Source organism: Canis lupus, chromosome 36 (genome assembly GCF_003254725.2).
Source record: "Canis lupus dingo isolate Sandy chromosome 36, ASM325472v2, whole genome shotgun sequence".
Classification (NCBI taxonomy): domain Eukaryota; kingdom Metazoa; phylum Chordata; class Mammalia; order Carnivora; family Canidae; genus Canis; species Canis lupus.
The window spans coordinates 13,122,188-13,145,737 of NC_064278.1; the positions used below are offsets into that span (position 1 = coordinate 13,122,188).

Here is a 23,550-nt window from a genome sequence, read left to right on the forward strand (position 1 = left end):
ACCTAACAAATATTTTGTGGCCAGGTATGCTTTATATGTTCTCCACTATCGTAATTTATTAAAATTTCCACCAAAATTCTTAACTCTCTTGGAGATTATGGTTACTTAGCCACTTACCTCACCGGGGAAACTCACTGAGACAAGTACATTACCAGAGGAAAGGGTAAGGTTTTATTTTCTGAAAAATTTAAAAAAGAGTAGTTCTCCTATTTGTGTGAGAGTCTGATTTCCACTTGGGCCAGTGGCTGGGAACTCAGAATATAATCTCTGGTTACTCCGTGCAACCAAATGCTCATTAAATTAAGATCCTTATCAAGTGATGGGATTTATTTTGCCATGGTTCTCTAAAATATAGAGGATATATTATACTTCTTGCTCAGCCTCTTTTAAGTCTGGGTAAGTTAATGTTTTTCATTGTCTTTCATAAGCATTAGGCCAGGCTTTGCCATCTGTAAGAGGTCATTGCCAGTCCCTAGGCACAGACCTCCCTGTGTAACATCCTCGACAGCAGCCCCTAGATGAACCGCTGTCAACTCTAGCAAATGACTAATCCATCATGCAATGGAGAAAATGGTTTTCATCACCATTTGCAAAATGAAAGACAAGTGGCAGTCCTGGCAATGGATGGTTACTGAGTGTCTTATAAACCATCAAGCCCTTGCCAGATGCTCTCTGAACTGTCAGCTGATGCACAAAGAGAAGTGGTGCGAAACCAGAACCGCTCTTCCGTGGGAAATAATCAGATATGTGTAGGGTGATACTGTTACAGTAATGAAGAGTTGGAAAAAATCTACACATATACCCAAGAGACCCGGGTGTTAGATCCTAAAGGAAGGAGCTATATGGGAACTGTGGATTCAGACCTTAATATCAGGGATATTATCCCTTAATCTCAGGGATACTATAAGGAAGGCTTACCTTCACAAATTACCTTATATGTTCAAACAATCCCTCCTAACAGCAACTACACATTTCCATATAATTGTCTCTGATATTTATGAAGATATTAAAAGTAAGATTCATATACACATACATCTTCTTTGTAGCATTTGGTAAGTACCAGGGACCAAAACAAGCATTCCATCATAATAATTAATTCATTGCCCAACTTCTGGGGAGGCTAAATGTTAGTAACGTGGCAGGCACCGAATTAGGCCCTGTAATGCTAAGAAATATGGGACCAGAAAGAAAGCACAACAAAAGTTAGAAATTATACACCATGAGCTACAGAGAGAGACTTAAAATCTTCCCCTACTGTCACTACCATTCAATAATGCAGTAGACAGAACCACCACCACCCAATGATGCCCATGGCCTAACCTCAGGAACCCATGAATATGTTAGCTTACATGCCAAAGGGGCTTTGCAGATGTAATTATAATAAGGACCAAGATGGGAGAGTATTCTGAATTACGCAAGTGGACCCATTCTCAATCACATGTATATGTAAGTAGAGAACTTTGCTCACTGTGGTCACAGAAAGACATGACAGAAGCAAGGTCAAAGGCATATAAAGTTGCTAGTTCTGCACATGGGCTAAGGGGGCCAGGAGATGAGGAACGTGGCCAGCCTTTATAAGATGGAAAAGGCAAGGGAGTATTTTCAGTTTCTAGTTCTACAATGCAATGAGCTTAGAAGTCACCACTCCATCATAACAAAGTAAAAAGCTGAACAGACTACAAAATCAAGTCTCTTTGGATTTGTAAGACAGGAGAAGACACAGAAGAAACACTGTCCCCAACACTGGGGAAAGAGGCAACTAGAGGGAATCACGGCTTACTGAAACAAAGACTCAGGAGTAAAAACCACAGTGAGAACCAGTGCTGGGATAGGAACATCTTAGCTGCAATTGACAAGTGGCTAGAGGTTCAGTGTAGACAAGTATGAGAGTTAAAAACCCCAGGGGAATACAATCATAAGAGGGCCCACAATATTATAAGATTCGAGAGCTCCAGGAATTTTAACCAGTTCCCCACAATAAATATCAGAGAAAAATCCTCTCAGGCTTCAGCAGGGGGAGATGAAAAGGAGCCATTATGAAACGCACCAGAGCATTCTGTTCTTCTCAACAAAGCCTGTCCTCAGGGGAAGCTAGTTATTATCCAGAGCTTAACCTGCTGGGGTTATCAGAGCCTCGCTGACCTGGGACAAGGGAAATAGCCAATGCCACACTCTAGCGATCCTGTCCCACCTAAGGAGTAGAAAAACAAAAACAAAAACAAAACCAGAAACTCTTGTGGGGTTCACAGTCCAGAGGCACAAACTCACTAAAAGACTGAGACCTAATCACCTCACAACCACACTATAAAGGCGTATTTACAGCAGTTCCCTTTACCTAGTACATCATGTCTGGCATTCAAGAGAAAAATTAGAAGGCACACCAAAAAACAAAACAAAAAAAAAACCATAATTTGAAGAGATGGAGCAAATATTAGAACCAGACATGAAATTGAAAATGGCAAATCAATAGAGAAAAATCAACAAAACCAAAAGCTGGTTGTTTGAAAAGATCAAAATTAATAAGCTTCTAGCCAGGCTAAGAAAAAAAAAAAGAGGACATAAATTTTACTAATATCAGAAATGAAAGAAGGGATATCACTATAGAGCCCACAGACATTAAAAGGATAACCTAGGAATAACGTGGAAACTATGTCCATGAATTTAATAACCTAGAGGAGATGGACCAATTCCTCGAAAGATGCAATCTGCCAAAACTTAAACAAGAAGAAATAGGAAATTTGAATAGCCTTATATCTATTAAAGAAGCTGAATAATTAACTTCCCTAACAGAAAATACCAATCCCAGAGGAGTTCACTATTGAATTCTACCAAACATTCAAAGAAGAAATTCTATCAATTCTCTACAACCACTTTTAGTGGCTAGATACTAACTCATTCTATGAGACCAGCATTACCCTAACACCCAAACCAAAGACCTTACAAGAAAACTATAGACTACCATCTCTGATTAACAAAGAAGCAAAAATTCTCAACAAAATATTAGCAAAGTAAATCCAACAATGTACAAAAATAATTATATACCATGGCCAAGTGGAATTTATCCTAGGTATGCAAGGCTGGTTCTACATTTGAAAATCAACTAATATAGCCCATCAAATCAAGAAGCTAAGAAGAAAAATCACAGGGAGATCATCTACTGATCATATCAATAGATGCAGAAAAACCATTTGACAAAATCCAACTCCTATTTGTGATAAAAACTTGCAGTACACTAGGAATTGAGAGGAACTCCCTGAACTTGATAAAGAATATCTACGGAAAGTTTAAAGCTAAATCATACTTAATGGTGAGAAACTCAAAGCTTTCTCACTAAGGTCAGGTACAAGGCAAGGATGTCCCTTCTCATCACTTCTTTTCAAGATCATACTGGAAGTGGGACACCTGGGTGGCTCAGTGGTTGAGCATCTGCGTTTGGCTCAGGGCATGATCCTGGAGTCCTGGGATCAAGTCCCACAATGGGTTCTCTGCAGGAAGCCTGCTTCTCCCTCTGCCTATGTCTCTGCCTCTCTCTCTGTTGTCTCCCTTGAATAAATAAATAAAATCTTAAAAAAAATCATACTGGAAGTGCTAATTCAATAAGAAAAGGAAATAAAAGGTATATAGATTGGGAAAGAATAAAACTTACTCTTAAAAAAACAAAAACAAAACTACTTTTCTTCACAGATGACATGATCATCTATATAGAAAATCCAAAAGACTAGACAACTAATAAGTAACTACAGCAAAGTTATAGGATACAAGGTTAATATACAAAAGTCAATTGCTTTTCCATATCCCAGCAATAAGAGAAAACTGGATATTAAAAATATTATTTACAGTAGCACCCCCTAAAAATAGGATACTCAGGTATAAATCTAGCAAAATACATACAAGACCCATACGAGGGGAACTACAATACTCTGGTAGAAGAAATCAAAGAACTAACTAAATGAAAAATATCCAATGTTCATGGATATGAAGACTCAGTATTTTCTTTTTCTTTTAAAGATTATTTATTTATTTATTCATGATAGAGAGAGAGAGAGACAAAGAGAGGCGCAGAGACACAGGCAGAGGGAGAAGCAGGCTCCATGCTGGGAGCCTGACGTGGGACTTGATCCCAGGACTCCAGGGTCACGCTCTGGGCCAAAGGCAGGCACTAAACCGCTGAGACACCCAGGGATCCCCGAAGACTCAGTATTTTCAAGATTCAGTTCTTCTCAACTTGATCTGTAATCCCAATCAAAACCCCAGGAAATTATTTTGTAGATATCTGCAAACTGATTCTAAAATTTATATGGAGGCAAAAGACTCAGAATAGTCAATACAAAATTGAAGAACAACAAAGTTGAGGGACTGACACTACCTAACTTCAAGACTTCCTGTAAAATTATAGTACTCAGGGGCGTCCAGGTGGCTCAGCGGGTTAAGTGACTGTCTTTAGGACAGTCATGATCCTCACATCGAAATCCCTGTTCAATGGGGGTGAGGTGCCTGCTTCTCCCTCTGCCTGCTGCTCCCACTACTTGTGCTCTCTGTCAAATAAATAAAATCTTAAAAACAAAACAAAACAAAACTACAGTACTCAAAGGGTGCATGGTTGGTGCAGCAGGTTAAGTGACTCTTCACTTTGGCTCAGGTAGTATTCTCAGGCTGTGAGACTGAGCCTTATGTGTCAGGCTTCATGCTCAGCACAGAGGCTGCTTAAGACTTTTCCTCTCCCTCTGTCCCCTCCACCCCCCTCAAATTAAAACAAACAAACAAACAAAACCCCCCCAGAAAACTACAGTAATCAAGACACTGTGGTACTTTTGCAAAACAGAAAAATAAACTAATGCAACAGAATAGAGAGCCCAGAAATATACTCTATAAATATGGTCAACTGATTTTTGCCAAAGGAGCAACAGAATGGATCTTTTCAACAAACAGTGCTGGGACAACTGGGCATCCATATGCAAAAAAGTGAATCTAGACATAAGACCTTACATCCTTCACAAAAATAAACTTAAAATGGTTCACAGACCTGAATGCAAAATAAAAAACTATAAAATTCCTAGGAGAAAATGTACATGATCTTGGATACAATGATGCCTTTTTAGATACAACAGCAAAGGTGCAATTCATGAAAGAAATAATTGATAAATGAGACTTTACTAAACTCAATAACATCTACTCTGTGAAAGGCAACGTCAAGAGAATGAAACATTTGCAAAAGACATGACTGATAAGGACTATTGTCCAAAATATACGAAGAACTCCGGAAATTCAACAACAAAGAAAAAAGAAAGAAAGAAAAATGGGCCAAAAAAACTTCACCAAAGAAGATATACTGATAGCAAATAGCATATGGAAAGACATCCCACAACAAATACCATCAGGGAAATGAAAATTAAAACAAGATACAACTATATACCTGTTAAAATGGGCAAAATGCTGGTGAAAATATGGGACAACAGAAACTCTCATTCATTGCTGGTGGGAATGCAAAATGGTACAGCCACTCTGGAAAGCAGTTTGGATGTATATATGTGTGTGTATATATATAATTATATATTATAAATTATATATATAATTATATATTTTATATATAATTATATATATTTATATATATATAAATATATATATGTATATATGTAAATATAAAATTAACCCTAATTTTACCTTAAAATCCAGCAATTACACTTCTTGTATCCAAAAGAATTGAAAATTTATGTCTACACAAAAGCCCACACACGGATTATTTATATAGCACTATTCATAATAGCCAAAACTTGAAAGCAACCAAGATGTCTTCCAGTAGGTGAATAGATAAACTGCAGAACATACAATGTATATTATTCACAGCTAAAAAGAATTCAATCTGAAAAGGCTATGTCCTGTATGGTGCCAAACACAGGGCATTCTGGGAAATGCAAAACTATGGAGACAGCAACAAGATGAGTGGTTGAAAGACGTGTGGAAGGGGAGACAGGTGGAGCCCAGAGGATTTTAGGGCAGTGAAAATACTCTGTATGATAACACAATGTAGATACATGTCATTATAAATTTGTTCAACCCATGAGAGACTCCTAACTCTGGGAAACGAACTAGGGGTGGGGGAAGGGGAGGTGGGCGGGGGGTGGGGGTGACTGGGTGACGGGCACTGAGGGGGACATTAGATGGGATGAGCACTGGGTGTTATTCTATATGTTGGCAAATTGAACACCAATAAAAAATAAATTTATATAAATTTGTTCAACCCCAGAATGTACACTGCCAAAAGTGAACCATAATGTAAACTGTGGACTTTGAGGTGATAAGGATGTGTCAGTGCAGGTTCCCAGACTGTTACAGATGCATCACTCTGCTGGAGGATGCTGATGATGGAGGAGGCGAAGTATATGTGGGCTCAGGTGGTAAAGCAAACTTCTTTATCTTCCTCCTAATTTTACTATGAACCTAAAAACGGCTCCAAAAAAAATAATAAATTCTTAAAAAAAAAAATCAGACTGTCCTCTAGAGCCTTTCTGAGCCCTGAGAACACCTTGATTTCAGGCTGAGACCCGTATTAGACTGCTCATTACTGAACTATAAAATCATAAATTGGTGCTGTTTTAAACACTAGGTGGTGGTAGTTACAGCGGCAATAGAGAACTAATACAAAGACCAACCAATGAAACTCACTGGCAGCAGAGATTTCCCACTACACCACCAGTTAGCAACTGTATGAATTTTACCAAGGAGAACAAAGTTTTCCAGCACTCTGGGAACTGCAAAATAAAGTTGAAAGTATATTCTAGGGAGCCTAGTTTCAATGGGGAGAAAAAAGTTAATATGAAGAAAGCTCCCAAACTGAAATATGCTTGTTACCTTTCCAAGACTCAAGATTTCCAGGAAGAAACCTTACCACTCATTATCTCCAGGGATATGGTAACTGAGAACTGAAATAACTTCGCAAACCATCTTCAGAATTATTCAGCTCTGATCAAGAGGACAAGTCCTAAGAGACAACCTTCCCTGAGAAGGCTAGAGAGGAGAATTTTTAGAATTTGAAGGAGCAGCAGGTTACCTCATCAGCAGCTAGGAAAGGAGGAATATAAATAAAAAAGGAGAAGGACGACAGCCTCTGCATAGTGACAGAGAGGATAACTTAAATACTAAGGCGTTTGTTAAAATTTCAGCCAGGAAAAAAAAAATAATAAAATAAAAAAAAATAAAATTTCAGCCAGGAGATCAGGTAATTAACATTGACTTAAATGCCACCAAAGCTTTCCAAGGTACCCGCTACCTTTGAGACATTTTTCTCTCCTTGCCTCTCTGTTCAATGACATTAAAAAGCTCAAGAGAAAGAAGAGTTCAGGAAAGGTGTGAAAGTCCCCGAAACGTGACCAAGCCATTGGCCCAGCAGGGAGGACCCACTGCTGGCTAGAGAAGTGAGGAGGAGAGAGGAGAGAGAGGAGAGGAAGGAAGCCCCCAGCCATGGCAGGCTGGTCGTGGGGTCCTTCTCCTGACACTGATGGGGCACGGGACATGGCACGATTCACTGCACTTCTCTGAGTGAGAGGACAGCTCTCCGAAAGCATCCTGCATCGGAGCTAGAGATACTGGTAAGCTCCACAGAGGTGTGCAGCTTCTCCCTGTAGGCTGTCTATAGGGGCCAGGAAGGCTCTATGTTTTTTTTTTTTAAACCAGCGAAAGTTGTACCCGGGAGGAGTCTGGAAGCAGCAGCATATCATATGGACACTTCAAATTTCACACATTGAGACTTGGCCCCGAGACCCAGAGGCAGGCATGGCCAATGGATCCTGGTGGCAACCCCAGAGGGAATCCAGACTGGGTGTGTAGGAAGGGCAGCACGTGCTCCTGTAAGGATCCTCACCCAGCAGGGCTTCCTTTGTACCCCTGCCACAGAAACTGCCTTGCAGTTCTTAGAGCTTGGGGCCTACCTATATTTTAAAAATAAAATACAGAGGTTATATTCAAGGTATTACCTTGCTTGAGAACTTTTACAGAGAGAACCTAGTAAAGGAGTACTTTTGTACCCATTTCTACTATAACTTCAAAAACAAAGAGCTGCCCCCAGAAAACAAAACAAAACAAAAACAAACTCTGTTGTGAAGCATCTTGATAAAAGTTTGTGAGACCTGCCTTTAGTTAAGAGTCGGTCAGTTGGCACTTGTGAAGCACACACGCATTAAGGGTCTATCACAGGCTGGATGTTATGTAAGGCTCTAAAAGCAGAAAGGCGCTCGCCCTCTCTCTCATCTCTTCCAACTGTCACGTCCCACAGGTGTCACTCCAACTCCAGGGTGCTCACAGCCGACAGCCTAGAGAGCAGCTCTTAAGGAATACGCACTAGAAGGAAGAACCCAAAAGAACAGCTGCAAAATGGAAACCTACATTTGTGTCCGATCCTACTCAGGAATCATTCATTCGTGTGGCTTCTCAGTGCAGTGCCTTTGTTAAAACCCGGTCCTAAGAACTCAACCCTAACACAGAGAGAAGGCAGCGTGAGGGGCTACATGGATAGTGACACTCTTTGCTGAACCAAGAGCCACAACCAGCCCCTCCGATCCCCATGTGCTTTGACACCAGGCTTCCTCCACTATGTATCTCCAGGTTTCTCAAAGTCTGAGGGTACCGCCGAGGTCAAAATCCAATGCTGGAAGAGACTTTTTCTACTGGGCACTTTTCAAACATCATTTTTGCACACAGAAGCTTTTATAAGCTGCCATACAAAAAAACTGAGAACTCTGTGAATGTCAAATAATACATTTTAAGTACTACATTTCGGCACAATCAAAATATAAAGCAGCCACTTAAAAGGATTATGTAGATCTACCTTCATATAAAACATTGTGTTTTATAAATATTAAAAACGTTATTGTAGAAGTATTTGAAGCCCATATTAATGTAAATGTAGAAAAAAACCAGAATATTCATGAAGAAGTTCATAATGACACATCCCTGTGTAGTAAGATAGTGAATGATTTCATTTTTTCCTTTTCTTTTGATTTCCTAAACTTCTAAGAAAACCATTTACCACTCAAAAACAAAGGATTCTTTACATTCCCTATTGCTGAAAGTCATTGTACTCACAAATGTCTTCTTGCTTCACTGTCAAAAAAAAATTGTTTTAAGCTTTTATTTATTTATTCATGAGAGACAGAGAGAGAGAGAGAGAGGCAGAGACACAGGCAGAGGGAGAAGCAGGCTCCATGCAGGGAGCCCGACATGGGATTCGATCCCGGGTCTCCAGGATCAGGCCCCCAGGCCAGAGCGCTAAACCACTGAGCCACCCGGGCTGCCCCCCTACAAAAAAAAAAATTTTTTTAAAGGGACTTTATCCCCCCATGAATGGTTTTTCCTTCTCCCATTTTGCTTTCCTTATATTATCAAATTCTTCTTAACATAAATCCCCCTTCCTTTAGCATGTTTACCAGCAGAAGGGTTTCATATATGCCCAAGGCCTACACCCTCCACCACTCTGCATCACCTACCCTTATCCCAACTCCCCATCCATATACCACTGGATTAACACTGGAAGACCCAGTCTCCAGTCTATGGTACTAGCTCTGTAACCACAGAAAACTGTTACTTAACATCTCCCATCTCTCTTTTTCATCTGTGGGCAGCAAACATAGGATGAAAGGAAAAATGAAATCAGGCATGTGATGTGACAGTGTGTTTAAAATTATAAAACCGTGGGGCTCCTGGATGGCTCGGTTGGTTAAGCGTCTGCCTTAGCTCAGGTCATGATCCTAGGATCCTGGGATCGAGCCCCCAAGTTAGGCTCCCTGCGTAGTGGGGAGTCTGCTGCTTCTCCTTATGCCTCTGCCTCTGCTTGTACTCTCCCCTCTTCTATCTAATAAACAAATAAAATCTTAAAAAACCCACAAAATTATAAAGCTGCTATTTGTAATATCTGTAAAATATTTTCAGGTATTCCCATCACAATATTTAATGATGAATTTATCAGGAAATATTGTTTAAAAAATATTTACATGAGGGGCCCCTGGGTGGTACAGTCAGTTAAGCATCAGACTCTTGGTATCAGCTCAGGGTTGTGAGATGGAGCCTCACATTGGGCTCTAAGCTCAGCGAGGAGTCTGCTAAAGCCTCTTTCTCCCTCTCCCTCTGCCTCTGCCCCTCTCTATGCTCACTTTCTCTGAAATAAATCTTTAAAAAAATACATATTTACATGATATTTAGTAAGAGGTCAGCTGAACGTAACCATCCTAAGAGTTTCTTACTGCACCCAAAATGGAACTGAATAGAGAGCATGGCCAGAGAGAGTCGAGTGGGGAAGAGCGAAGACCAGCGTGTTAAACAGTCTGAAGTTCAACACCTGGTCTGCTACTTCTGTGCTGTGTAGTATTGGACAAACTACCCCTATGCACCTCAGTGCACCTCAATCTCCTTATCTGTAAAATGTCTTTGCACCTCAATCTCCTTATCTGTAAAATGTCAGTAACGACAGAATTGATGTTGTGGAGGTTCTATGATGATACAGATAAAGCATAAACAGTGCTTATCTCAGTGCCTGGTACATAGTAGGATGTTCACCTTTTTGAAGGATCTCACTTCAAAGCCAAGATGTGCAGCTATGACTCCAATTCTCAGAGGAAAGGAATTTACCAAAAAAAAAAAAAAAAAAAAAAAATCCAAAAAATTAAGTACGATGCCAAAATATTCTTAACATTAAACAACTGTTTTTCTAAATAACTTGGTACCCACATAATAATGCATACAACTCTGCTATACCACAAATGTGATCTTGTCAGAAATAATTTAAGTCTGATAAGGCAGTTTCCAAAGACCACAGCCTAACATTGCCCCTGGATACAACCTAACCATTACTTTTCTTGAATTTGGATGTTAAAAAAATAAATAAACACCAGTTACTGCGGGAACAAGTAACCAAAGATAACATTCAGACAAAAGGGTTCTCACCTTCCTTTAACTACCCATAGCTCTTCTTTCATCTGTTTCCTTATTGCCTTTATCCCTTTCTACCTTGTGTTAGAGTCATTTCAGCGGGGTCTGATCTCTCCGCCTACACAGTAAGCTCTTTGAGTGCAGAAACCCTGTCTTACTCATCTCTGGATTTTCAACAAAGCCTCACACAAAGAAAGCCATAAATAAGTAGTTTGTTGGGGGAAAAAATGTGCCTGAAAGGACTGCCACAATTGAACACTATACCCACACTATTTAGCCTTTTGGGGAAAAATTAATCAAGCCTCCACTTGACTAGTAAAAATTATGCAATTAACCCAATTTTACAGGCTAGAGAACCATTTAAGAATTCTAATTCCCCTTGAATGATGATAATGTAAAATTAGAGTTCATAGTGATGCTAAAATAGTGATCAACATTGTTTTTATTAGCTTCAGCTTTCTTTATGAAATTATGATTTTCTAAGTCTATACCAATAGCTAAATTCACCTCTTAATAGAGAAATTAAAATAATAAGTCAGATTAGGCAATATTGTCATACTAAAGGATTTTTATCAAAATAAATTATTCTAGAGATCCTTTCCTACAAGCAGGAAAATAGTTTTGTTAGGGTCTTTAATTGGCCCTTCAAGGTGTAATAATAATGCTACCTAATAATGAGGTACATTTGTTATGAGCAAATTGATGGGCTATGCCCTCCCAGAGCATCTGTATGTGGCAACTGTCACGGTTGCTTTCAGCAAAACTTTAACTGTAATCCATGGGGCTGAGCTGTCAAAGCATGAACAGCATCTACACAAAGGAATTAACAATTTAACTGATAAGTCATTTTTTCCAAATCACTGAGCCTGGTTCTCAAAAACATATGTTTTACATCAAATACATGACTATTTTGTTTTATGAAAAATATGAAAAATATACTAATGGCAAAATATTTGTACAATATTCAACAATATTTGTACAATGTTCAACTCAGATCAGAAATTATAGTATCATCTACTGACAGTATATAGATTATGAGATGGCCTACTTCAGATCTTTCTCCTAGATGTGTTTAAGGGGATTTCCTTATGTTGTGCCTTGCTACTCAAGTTTTTTTTTTTTTTTTTTTTTTTGCTACTCAAGTTTTTTGATAACACAGATGACACTACCATATCTACAATTGGCAAGAAAACATTTACATAAAAGTACCCAAAAGAAAAAAAGAAAAATCTACTTTTTAAACTATCTCCAGCATTTAACACTGAGACCCAAGGTCTAACCCTTTTGCTCCAGCCTTAAACACAGCAGGTCAGTTTTAAGAACAAGGTAAAGCAACAGGGTATTTTTTTTTTTTCAAGGAAGAAATTAGCTTTCACCTCTTCAGTCTTTTGCCTAGGGTTGCCAGAAATGAATGGAAAAACAAATATATTATTGTAGCTACCATGTATTTGTCTTCTCTTACAGAATGTGACCTTTTGAGCAGTAAAACATTTCCCACTTTCCTGCTTACAAAATGAAGGGGAAGCTTACCTGGCATCTGGAGCTGGGGTAGGAGGGAGAAGGAAGCCATATTCCTTGCAGTTAAGTCTATAAGATGCTATGTCAAAAAGAAGTCAGAATGACCTTTTCCAAGAGGTAAGAAGGCAGCTACCCATATGGCATTAGTTAAGGATTGATGACAGGCTGGCTTAAATGCAAGTCTCTACCCACTAGCTGGTGGAACACAATACACATAAATGTTATGCCCAGATGGCCACAGGGAATAAAGACAAGCATACTATTTCTCAATAAGATAGCCCACACATTGGAATCACTGGTCTAGCCAAAGAAGGGGAGTATATTTTTGTATGTATGTGTGTTTATTTACCTATGTGTGTACACATATATCAGAATCTTGATGTGTAAAGAAATGAGAAGGGTACAAAACGAGGCAGCACGGAGTTTCTAATCTGATAAACACTGGCCAGAACAATCCTCCAGCTCCCTCTCATGTGGGCTGCTCTATGGGAGGCAGTTTATCTGGGCCCAGACAGGGATCACATGACCTCAAGGAAATAGGGAATTCCCAAACAGGAAATGGAGAATGAAGAAATCGTATGGCAAGGATCAACAACAGGTTGTTGGTGGCAGGGCTTTGATTCTTGAAGAGCATGTCATTTTGGAGGTTTCTAAGAGAAGGACATTGGACCTATGAGGGAGTGCTCGTGGTGAGAAGGGGCAGGTGACTATCGAGTTGCACACAGGAGATCACAGGAGGCCATTCCATCACCCACATTTGCCGACGACTTAAACAGTGATTCTAAAACTGGGGCCCATGGGTATGCTCACAGACTCCTCTATGAATGTTTTCAAATGTTGTGTTTCTGTGTTAATTATAATCAATATCTCTCTTTCTCTGTCTCTCTCTCTCTCTGTCTCTTTCTCTCTCTCTCACACACACACACAGATTTATATTCTGGGACATCAGGTTAAGTCCATTTCAGGGATCAAGCTACCAGTTCCACTTTAAAGTCACACTCACTAGCCTCAAGTGATCGCTGGTGTAACCTGCTCATCCCACCACATCTCCCTGTAAACTGATTCTCCAGCTCTCCTACACAATTCTTTCATCTCCCAAACCTCAAACTTCTTTCCCTTCCTCACTTTCAACTGATCACACTCCTTATCTTATGGAGAAAATACAAACAATGGAAGAGGACTTCTGGCTTCACATAGCCGCACTCCTCAATCTCCTTGCACATCTGCCTGCCCTTCCATGTGGTGGCTGCGCTCGCTGTCCGACAGGGGACTTTCTCCATTCCTCTAAGACTCACCTGCTTGGATGGCTGGATATCATCCTGTCCCATCCATCCTAGGACACAAGTCTTACAATGTCCCCTCCCTCATTCCGTGTGTCTTTCCCATTAACTTATAAACAATGCCTTTTTAAAAATGACTCTCTGTACTCCATATTTTCATTGGGCTATTACCCCATTTCTCTGCTCCCCTGGAACAGTAACTGTTAAGAATTACCTGTACTAACAAGTAATCTATTCATGCTGTTTCGTGTCCTCACCTGCCACTCTGTCCTGAATCCAGTTCACTTAGGCTTTTGTCCCCAACACTCCACCAAAGCAAGTCTTGCCAAGGTCAAGAATGCACCGCATTTTGCCAAATACGATGTGAATTCTCAGTTCCTATTGTCCTTCACCTATGAATACCAACTGCTACAGCTCTTGCCTCTTGCCTGTCTTGAGACATTTCCTCTGTTCGGTCTGCAGGACCGCCTTTCTCTCCTCTACCTCACCAGCCTCTTCTTCCCAATCTGTTGACTGCTCCTCATCCATGTACCACCTGAGAGTGTGCTAGAAAACCTGTCTTATCTTCATTCACTCCTAGGTGATTTCCATCTAATTTCATAGCTTTAAATACCATAAGCACCAACAATTCTCAAATTATTATCTCTAGCCCAGAATGAAATCTCCCGTGAAATCTAGACTCTTGCACCCAAATGTCTACTTGACATCACATACATGTCCACTAGATAATCCAAGCTCGATACTTCTGGAATTGAATTCTTGATTACACACAAACCTGCAGTCCCAACTCTCTTCTCCTCCATTCACCCATATTTTCAGGCCCAAAACCTTGAATAGTAATCTTTGAGTTCTCTCTCCATCCAGAATTCAACAATTTTTTGCCACTTCCATTACTCCCTGCCCTGGTCCAGGTCACATCATAGCTCTCTGCAAGGCTGCAACAGCCTGCCAATGGTCTCTGTATGGTCTAGTCTCCATAATTCAATCACACTGCTTGTTTTAAAATGTAACTCAGGCTCACAAATCTCTAATGGTTTCCCACCAACAGTGAAGTCCTCAGTCTTCACCACAGACTAGATGGCCCTACATGATTCAGCCTTGGCTAACTCTCTGGCCTGATCCCGTAACCCCTTTGGGTCACAGTGTTTCCCTGGCTGTTTTTATAGTTGCTTATAACATGCTCCCTGCTCAGAATCTTTACAATCACCATTTGCTCTGCCTGGAATTCCTTTGCTGCAAACAATCTCATGGCTTAATTCTTCACATCTGTCAGGTATCTGCTCAAATACTACTTTGAGAGACCTTTTGTGGTAGGCAGGATTCTTTGATGGTCTCCAGTACCGCTGTCCCCTGGTGTACGTGCCCCACATAATCCTCTCCCCCTGGGTGTGAACAAGACCTTTGCTGTCACTCCCATGCCTAAGTTAATGTGATACAGCAAAGGTAAAGCGATTTTGTAGATGTAATTCAAGTTCCAAAGCAGGTGATTTTGATTAATGTAGATGGGACTGGCCTAATCCAGTGAAAAACCTTTAACAGAGGGACTGAGCCCTTGAAGGGAGGGAGATGGCTTCCTCCTTCTGCCCTTGAAAAAGGCAAAGCCGTGCTGTGAACTGTGTGCGTAACGGGTGGTCTATAGGAGCCAAAGACCTCAGTCCACAAATGCCAGAAACTGAGTTTTGCCAACACCCAAATTAGTTGGAAGACGACCTCAAGCTCCAGATGAGCATGCCTTCATTGCAGTGTTGTGAGACATAGCCGAGAGACCGTTTAAGCTGTGCCCAGACTTCTGAGCTACTAAAACGGAGATAATGGGTGTTGTTTTAAGCCACTCAATTTGTGGTAACTTATTATACAACTGGAGAAAGCTATTATGCCTTAATACAGACTAGCACTCCCAGACTTTCTTTCCTCCTGACTGATGTAGATTTTCCTGCAGAGTACTTGGTTTATCATGTAACTAATATGAATACTTGAATTATTTCCTCTCCCTGCCTCCAGAGTGTACATTCCTAGAAGGCAAGAAATTTAAATTTGTCTTTTTCCTCCCACTGTTGCATCATAGCCCCTAGACAGTGCAATGCACATAGCAGGTACTTAAATAAATGCTTACAGAACGAATGACTAGATTCGCTGCTTACCTTTATGTCAGCACACGGTGACCACAAAAACTTAACAGCATTTAAATCATAATTTTAAAAGGTTATTTCTCAAAGTATGGAAACCAAGTATGTATCTTGAGAGATTCCTTAGAGGAATCCAAGACTGCCCTTAGAGGAAACCAAGTATGTATCTTGAGAGATTCGAGAGTTATCAAATATGAAAAAAAAATGGTTTAAATGTTTTACCTTGAAAACATTTAGGGAAAAAAATGTATACAATTAGGCATGAACATATACTTACCAAAAGTCATGCTAATTTCTAAAAATAAAAATTCATCTTTATTTTTTGGAAGTATTTCCAGGTAGTTAGATTCAGAAAAAAATCATCGGTAGGTCTTAATTTCAGTCATAATTTAAAGGGATCCTTTTATAGATATCCCTCTGAGTAGTTAGCTAAATATCCACTAAAAAGCAGTAAAGTCAATAGGATTTGTTTCTGGTTGAGCAACTATACCAAAAAAAAATAACTCACTAATTTTTGAAAGCCATGTAGAAAGTGAGTGGTATCCAAAAGATGCCAGAAGCCTCTGTTGAAGTGTTGAACATGTTAAATAAATGTTGTGGATAAAGACGTAAAAGACAGGCTCGTCAGATGGGCAACAGACACATATCCAAACATAACTAATATGCAACCCTGACAATCATGAGTGAAACATGGATGGGATGGGGGGACAGCAGGCAATGGGTCAAAACCAACAGGTTCACTATTATAGTGACAAATGCTAAGACATACAGAGTGAGTTTTTGTTTTTAAAGATTTTATTTATTTATTCATGATAGACATAAAGAGAGAGAGAGAGAGGCAGAGACACAGGCAGAGAGAGAAGCAGGCTCCATGCAGGGAGCCTGACATGGGACTCGATCCCGGGTCTCCAGGATCCCACCCTGGGCCAAAGGCAGGCGTCAAACTGCTACGCCACCAGGGATCCCCCGAGTGAGTTTTAAAACATAAGTTGTAGTTCAAATTAGGCTTGATAGCCCTTCAAGTGGAAATAACAAAGTCAGAGGTTTTGTTTGGCTGTTAGGTCATGCTAGATCGGTCTCCAAGATGCATGGCTATTTCAAAAGGCAATGGAAATTTAGGCTGATTTAGGAGAAATACAGATTGTGAACAGGGAAGAAAAAAAAAATCACATAATCTTACCATTGTATTCTAGCCTGCTAAGGCCATATCTGGAGGTCGGCATTTAAATGCGGGTGCTACAACATTACACTGGAAAGTGACTCCATGAAGAAAGTTCTGAGGTCAAATAGGTCTTAGAGTACACCAACTTACATTCCTTCCCTGCAAAAAGTCTTAGAACCTCTAGTATGTTAATATCCCTTGTGAGCTCCAAAATGAAGTGTGTACGTATGTGTGTGTACAGGTAGATGGACACTATGCACTGTTCCTTAGCTTATTTGAAGGTGGACCCTTTCTGTAGGAAGATATGTAGGACTAGGGATCTAAGCCACAAACTCAGGAAGAAACCATCCAGGCCCGTGAGGAACAAGGTAACAAAAGCCAGTACAGACTATTTGTCAATAAAGGTGAACAGCCAGGATTGTAAGGAGGATATAGAAGCATGTTATGAGAAGCAAGGCTTACTTGTACTGTTTTGCCTAGGAAAAAAGGAATAAGTCTTATAAAACTACAAATGACTCTAGAAAAACCAGGGGATGCGCTTGTTCTATACTGTTCTAGTACCTAAAGCAAAACAGTACCTGGAGGTAAGGCTCAGGAACATCTATGTGTTTTAAAACACTCTCCAGAAGAGAGTGAAAGTCTTCATCCAGAGAACCTGGTATCTGCTCTCAAGGTCAGAATTTGAGCCCATAAGAGCCCAGAATAGGAAGATTGGTTGAATCTCTCAAGGAAGAAGGTGAACCATGACAAAGTGTTTTAGAATCACAGGAACGATTCAGGCAAAAAGAGCTCAAGTACACACAGAGGCCGAGTAGATACCCAGCACACCACAGAAGAAAAAAATTCCTGCTTACATAAAGTAGGAGGCTGGATGACAGGACTCTGAGGGTCACTCCCAACACCACACACTCGAGTGGGCTGGACGGTAACCTCCAGTCTCGCTCACGGCTCTATCTCAGGAACACACACAGAGCTCGGCCCAGCGATTTTATCATACATATTGGTGGAATGAATAAATAAATGAACATGTGAAAAGTAAGTGAAAGTAGCACCTGGTTCCAAAGTCCAACAAGAAAGGAATGGGCTACTTTGTTCTTTGGATAATTGCAAATTTGTTCTTCGCATAATTGCAAATCGTAATCAAGGCTACTTTCAAATATAAGGAAAGGAGTCTCTCATAATAATTTTACTTCTTGACTGGAAACTCATCTCTGAATTAAATCACGCCGAGGCTTGCTGTGCAGTTCCCCTGGTAAGCGTGTGAAAACACACGGCAGATTGTAAATGACCATCAGAAGGAAGGGGTGATTATGGTCACGATTATCCACCCTGACAGACCAGGAGCACTCAGATGGCTGGAAACCGACCTTGAAGACGAAGCCCCTTGTTTATAGCCGCGGCTCTGAAAATGGTCCATCAGCCATATGTTTTATTTGTTGAATTGTCAAAGGAGAACACATGTGTAACTTACTTTAAAACACCTTCAAAAATGTGATGGTATCCTGACTAACCTGGTGACTTAAGCTGTTTAAGTGGAAGCAAGTGTGTCTTCAGACACCATATTCTCAACAAAGAATCCACATCTAGATGAACTTTACAATTTAGAAGTCCATGAAACAGAAAGAACTTTCGTTCACTAGATACAGAGCCTGCACTGTCAGGCACCATACTTGTATCCATTTCCTAGAAGACTGAGGGTTCTTTCAAAATACATCTGTCATTTCTCCACAGTAGCTGATCAAACCTGCCACTGAGAAATGTTCTGAACAGGCAACTTGTAGTACAAGCATGGTTTATTTCTGTCACACTGACTGCCAAAGTGTGAAAGAAACTCATTAAAAATCTCTTACTGTGATCTTACATTGTAAAAAAAATTTTTTAAACGGGAAAAAAAGCCCAAGAAAGAAAAGGCAAGGAAAAAAACTTAATGAAGGGTACACTGAGCCTGCAGACACACTCATCTGATGCTTTCGTTCTTATTCTTCTTTAGTAAGCAATTAGAATAGAACAATTAGCCCTGGGAATAATACCGCATACACTAGCTGTTTGGCGAAATCAAGTAAGCTAACAATTTTATTTTATGCTAATATTATGAAAAGTTAATGAAGGAGATAAGAATATTGTACTATAGCAAAAGCAATATAAAATAAACAGTATTATTTACCTTAATCTTAAAACGAGGTTCACAGCACAAGAAGTTTCTCTATAGTCTTCACTAGCATTGGGTAGGCCCTTTAAAAAACAAAACCGCAAACACTGTTATAAACTCAGAAAAACAAATGAATAAAATCATTTTATCCCTTGATTCACACGACCCTTTCTGGAAATTTCCAAACCAGGTCTTTATGCATGGCAGGTCCTGTGTGGCCACGTAACACCTCAAAGTGAAGGCTGGAATATTGCCTAATTCCCATCCCAGCTGGAGAGCCAAATGTTTCAAGCAGAAAACCTCAGTTGTAGGGTGGGTCCTATGAACAAGGGGTATAAGCTGAAGTCCAATGAAGAAGGGTCAGCTCTCTTAAAGGGGCATCCCGCTGGGACCTGGGGATGTGCAAAGGTCGAGCACCTTAACCCCAGAGGAGGCAGAGGGAGGTGGGATCCAGTTGATTAGGCCACTGTTCATCTTCCCCGTCTTTCTTACCTAGAACCTCTTTCCTTAAAAATAGATCATAAACCTCAAATGCCTCTACTCCACAGCCCCTCCCTACTCCTACAAATCCCTGGACAGTAGACCTTCCCTCGGGAGTAGAAGAAGAGAGATTTTAGGTCAAGACTTGGTTCTGCCACTGACCAGACATGCAACCATGAGCAAGTCATTCTCTGAACCTCTTTTCCCCACTTATGACGTGGGGATATTACCAGTCTCAAAAGTTTGCTGGAAGAATAAATAATGTATATGACAATGATTTAGCAACTATAATTGATATAATACAAGTTGTCCTAATCCTCTTTCCCTCATTCTATTGGCCTTCTGACAAATTATCATTCCTAACTTGCCTTTTGTCATTCAACCAGTCCCCTCAGTTTACCTCAAGTTGTTTTACGGAGTTGCCTGTTAGAGTAAAAAGACCTGAACCGAATCCTGGCTCTGCCTCCAACCAGTTATACAACCTTGCATGAGCCACTTAGCCTCTTCAAGTCTATGTTTCCTCAGCTACAAAATAAGGGACAAGGACTAGATGTCTGACTCCAGGCTTCCCGCAACCATGAAATCCCATCATTCTCTCCGCAGTTTACGGCTGCTTTCATCAGCACACAACAGGTAGGATGAAAATGAATTTATCAATGGATATGCAGATCTGAGGGACAAAGATGTGATCCCAAGGCTGGTGATGCTTGATAGTATTATGACTTTGAGAACAAAAGGGCTTGCCTATGAATTATACAACAAAACCAGAACAAGGGCCTGAACTCTGGTACTATGCCCGTGTCCCTCCCCTGAATTGCTCAGCACCCTGAATCAGCATCCAACATAACTCATGGCATATGCTTTCCATCATATGACTTTTAATATAAATGCATTCCACAGTCCCTGGACTTTTACTTTTACAAGGCAAGTTGTAGAGATAAATTGGCCCATAAATTCAATGATAAAAGAATTATGAAAACAGGTTGTAGAAATCCAACAGGGAGCCAAAAAGAAAAGACTATCAATTAACTCTACAGTTTTGTGGCTAGAATCTAACAGAATGGGGAGTCATTTTCTTTCCTTATTTCACACAGTACCAACAATTTCAGAAGCAGTCTGGTAATCAATCCTTGCTTTTGAACCTATCATTTAAAGGTTGGAGGTTCTGAAAATCATGGTCAAGAGTAACAGTACTCTTTTCTCCATACCTATTAAAAAAAAAAAAAAAAAAAAAAGAGTTTACAAGCCCCAAATCTGATGGACTGCCCTGAAACTGTCTATCTTCTGAAAATGTTGTTTTTTTTTTCTAATAATAGGTCTACAAATCATCTCAAACGTAAATGACTAGTGGAAAAACATACCTGAGAGTCCTGCACAGAGAGGGACTGTATTTGCTCGGGTATACTGCTGGCATTCACCGCCATCTGTTAAGAGAGCCACCGTTACAGTACTTAAGGCAACCAAAATGAGACATTAAGGTCAGTGTGGTTACACTAAGTCCCAATTATCAGAGACAATTTTACAGAAGTAATTTTAAAGCAGTTTTTCCCCAAAGTGTGGCCCTTTGACTACCTTCATTGGAATCACCTAGGACACACAGTAAAGATTCCTGGGCCCCACTAGCCTATGATTCAGAATTTCATGGAGATGAGAAAGAATGCATATCTTTAACAAGTGCCCTGGGCGATCCTAATGCTTTCAGAGAGCCACTGAGCTAAAGTGAAAAGGCATGGACTATTTGATATTTTAAATCTGGTAACAGGAAGATGCTCTAGGACCATTTGTTCTTGTCACAGAATTTCGTCTAAAGTTAAAGGTCTTCAATGAAAGGATGTTAGGATTAGCAACCTTTAATCATTACTTGACCTTTAATCATTACTTTGAACAATTTATTCACTGGATTTAAAAAATATATAAGGGTAGCTGGACTTTTAAAGCACATTTCCCCCAAAGAAACGCCAAACTGATAGGTTATTTTTTCTCTCGAGTTGGAAATCCAACCCTAACGTGGTACCAAAAGTATTTTTGCCTCAACCCTTACTTTTGTGAACTCTTGTGCCCTCAAACAAAACTTGAAAGACCAAAAAGAAAAAAAACAAGAGGAACAGCAATGATAATGAAAAATATATATTATTTTCTAAAACTACTATCGATTCTAAAAATAATCGGAAGTAAAAAAAAAAATAATCGGAAGTCATCAGAAATTTTTCATAAGTTTTCTAAAGTTGAAGACGTAAAATTCTTACTCTCTGGGCTTCCTCAAAATAGCTATGTTAGTAATGAAGTAAGAGGGGGAAGTGTACTAATGTCTGCAGTTTACCTTGAAATGCATCTAAAAAATGAAGATGGACTCAGATGGATAAACAGATGTGCACGTGATAAAGCATAGTAATGGTAGGATATAGGGGGAGGTATGTGGCTGTTCACTATACAACACTTTTAATGTTGCTATATATTTGAAATTTTTCATAGTAAAATGTTGGGGGAAAATGATTATATAAGAAGAAACAACCTGTATTCTTTAACCAGCCAGAGGACCTGGGCCTACACCAAAGGATCCCTTATAAAGAACCCTTCATGCTGACTGATCCCACAATCTCCATTAAGGCTTGAGGTACAACCAAAAGCCACATCAGCACTTACAGAATATTCTAACCTTTAGTCAAAAGACTACTCTAAACTGAAAATCCTTAATGGCATTTACTAGAGATGAAAACGTCTCCTCCTCCGAGGAAGGTCCCATTTTCTGCCCTGCTTCCTTACTAGGCCATCATCAGGATGGAAAGCTGGCTAACCAGACTGGGGGCTGGATCCCCAAGTTCCCTGGTGCTGCCTCACTCTGTAGGAGCAACCCTGCACCTAGCAAAGGGACTAGCCTCTGCTTCTTGCCGGTACACAAGCAAAACAGGTAATTTCTCAGGAAAATATCCAGAGGTGCACAGGAGTGGTGGAGAGGAAAGTTTCCTGTATAAAACATCTTCCTTGATGACCAATCACCCACATGTTACCCTGTGGACCTCATTCTATCAGTTCAGGATCTATATATTTTTAAATATTAAAAAAATTACAGGAAAGCTAACATATTAAGCAAGTGTTATTATTCATCAGAGTGTAATATAAATTTGCTTACTAGAATGGGGGGGGGGGCTTTAAGCAGTTTGCTATAAGAAGCACATTTGAGAGAATGGATGTTTGATTGAAGGGGAAGAGAAGAACAGATTACGGGTGGATCCCACCCTGGAAAGAGCTCTCTGAGACTGGGTGAAAGAGGGGGCAAAGATCCCAAAATAGAGAAATCTTCTCCTAATCTTCTCCTTTTCTATTTTTAAAATTACTAGGCTAAATGCAGTGTGTTATCCTGGATTAGATTGCGGGACCAAAAAAAAGGGGGGGGGGGATTAGTGGACAAATTAGTAAAATACGAACACAGCGTGCAGTTTAGGTGATAGTGATATAGCACTTCCGTTTCTTAGTTGTGAAAAATATACCAGGGTCCCATAAGAATGTAACAGTGGATGAAGGGTGTACAGGAACTTTGTACTATTTTTGCAACTTTTCTCAAAATCTAAAATCATTACAAAATAGAAGGCTTATTTTCAGAAATACAGAAGATTTCTGATGACAAATCTAACATTAATCACAAAAAGTCAGAAAGCCAGTCACCTGAAATAAGAACGTCTTTTAGAAAATGGTGGCAGAAAAGTATCAAGTCAAAGCCATCTGTGATGACAAAGCTAAGCCCAATAAATTTGGAGGGAGAAATCAAATATTTGCCTCCATCCACAAATGTATGTAACACAACATGTATACAATGTCACCGGAAATACACTAACAAAGCTAACAGCAGTTCTAACAATCAGGCAACAGCAATGAGTAAACATAAGCAATAAATTTAGCTTTTGCATTGTGACTAATCTC

General features: G+C 39.9%; 1 protein-coding gene across 10 annotated transcripts in view; it reads right to left on the reverse strand.

The window, feature by feature from the left end:
• The window catches only part of STK39 (serine/threonine kinase 39), a 323,493-nt gene that overhangs the window by 94,477 nt on the left and 205,466 nt on the right, over positions 1-23,550 (reverse strand). For 9 of the 10 annotated variants that reach the window (XM_049106329.1, XM_049106336.1, XM_049106335.1 and 6 more), the window contains 2 exons: positions 20,994-21,056; positions 19,168-19,235 (listed from right to left, as the gene is read on the reverse strand). In XM_049106329.1, coding sequence (XP_048962286.1) covers positions 19,168-19,235; positions 20,994-21,056 — 131 coding nt within the window. The remainder of the gene's footprint in view (positions 1-19,167; positions 19,236-20,993; positions 21,057-23,550) is intronic. The other variant, XM_049106331.1, reaches the window with a different exon arrangement.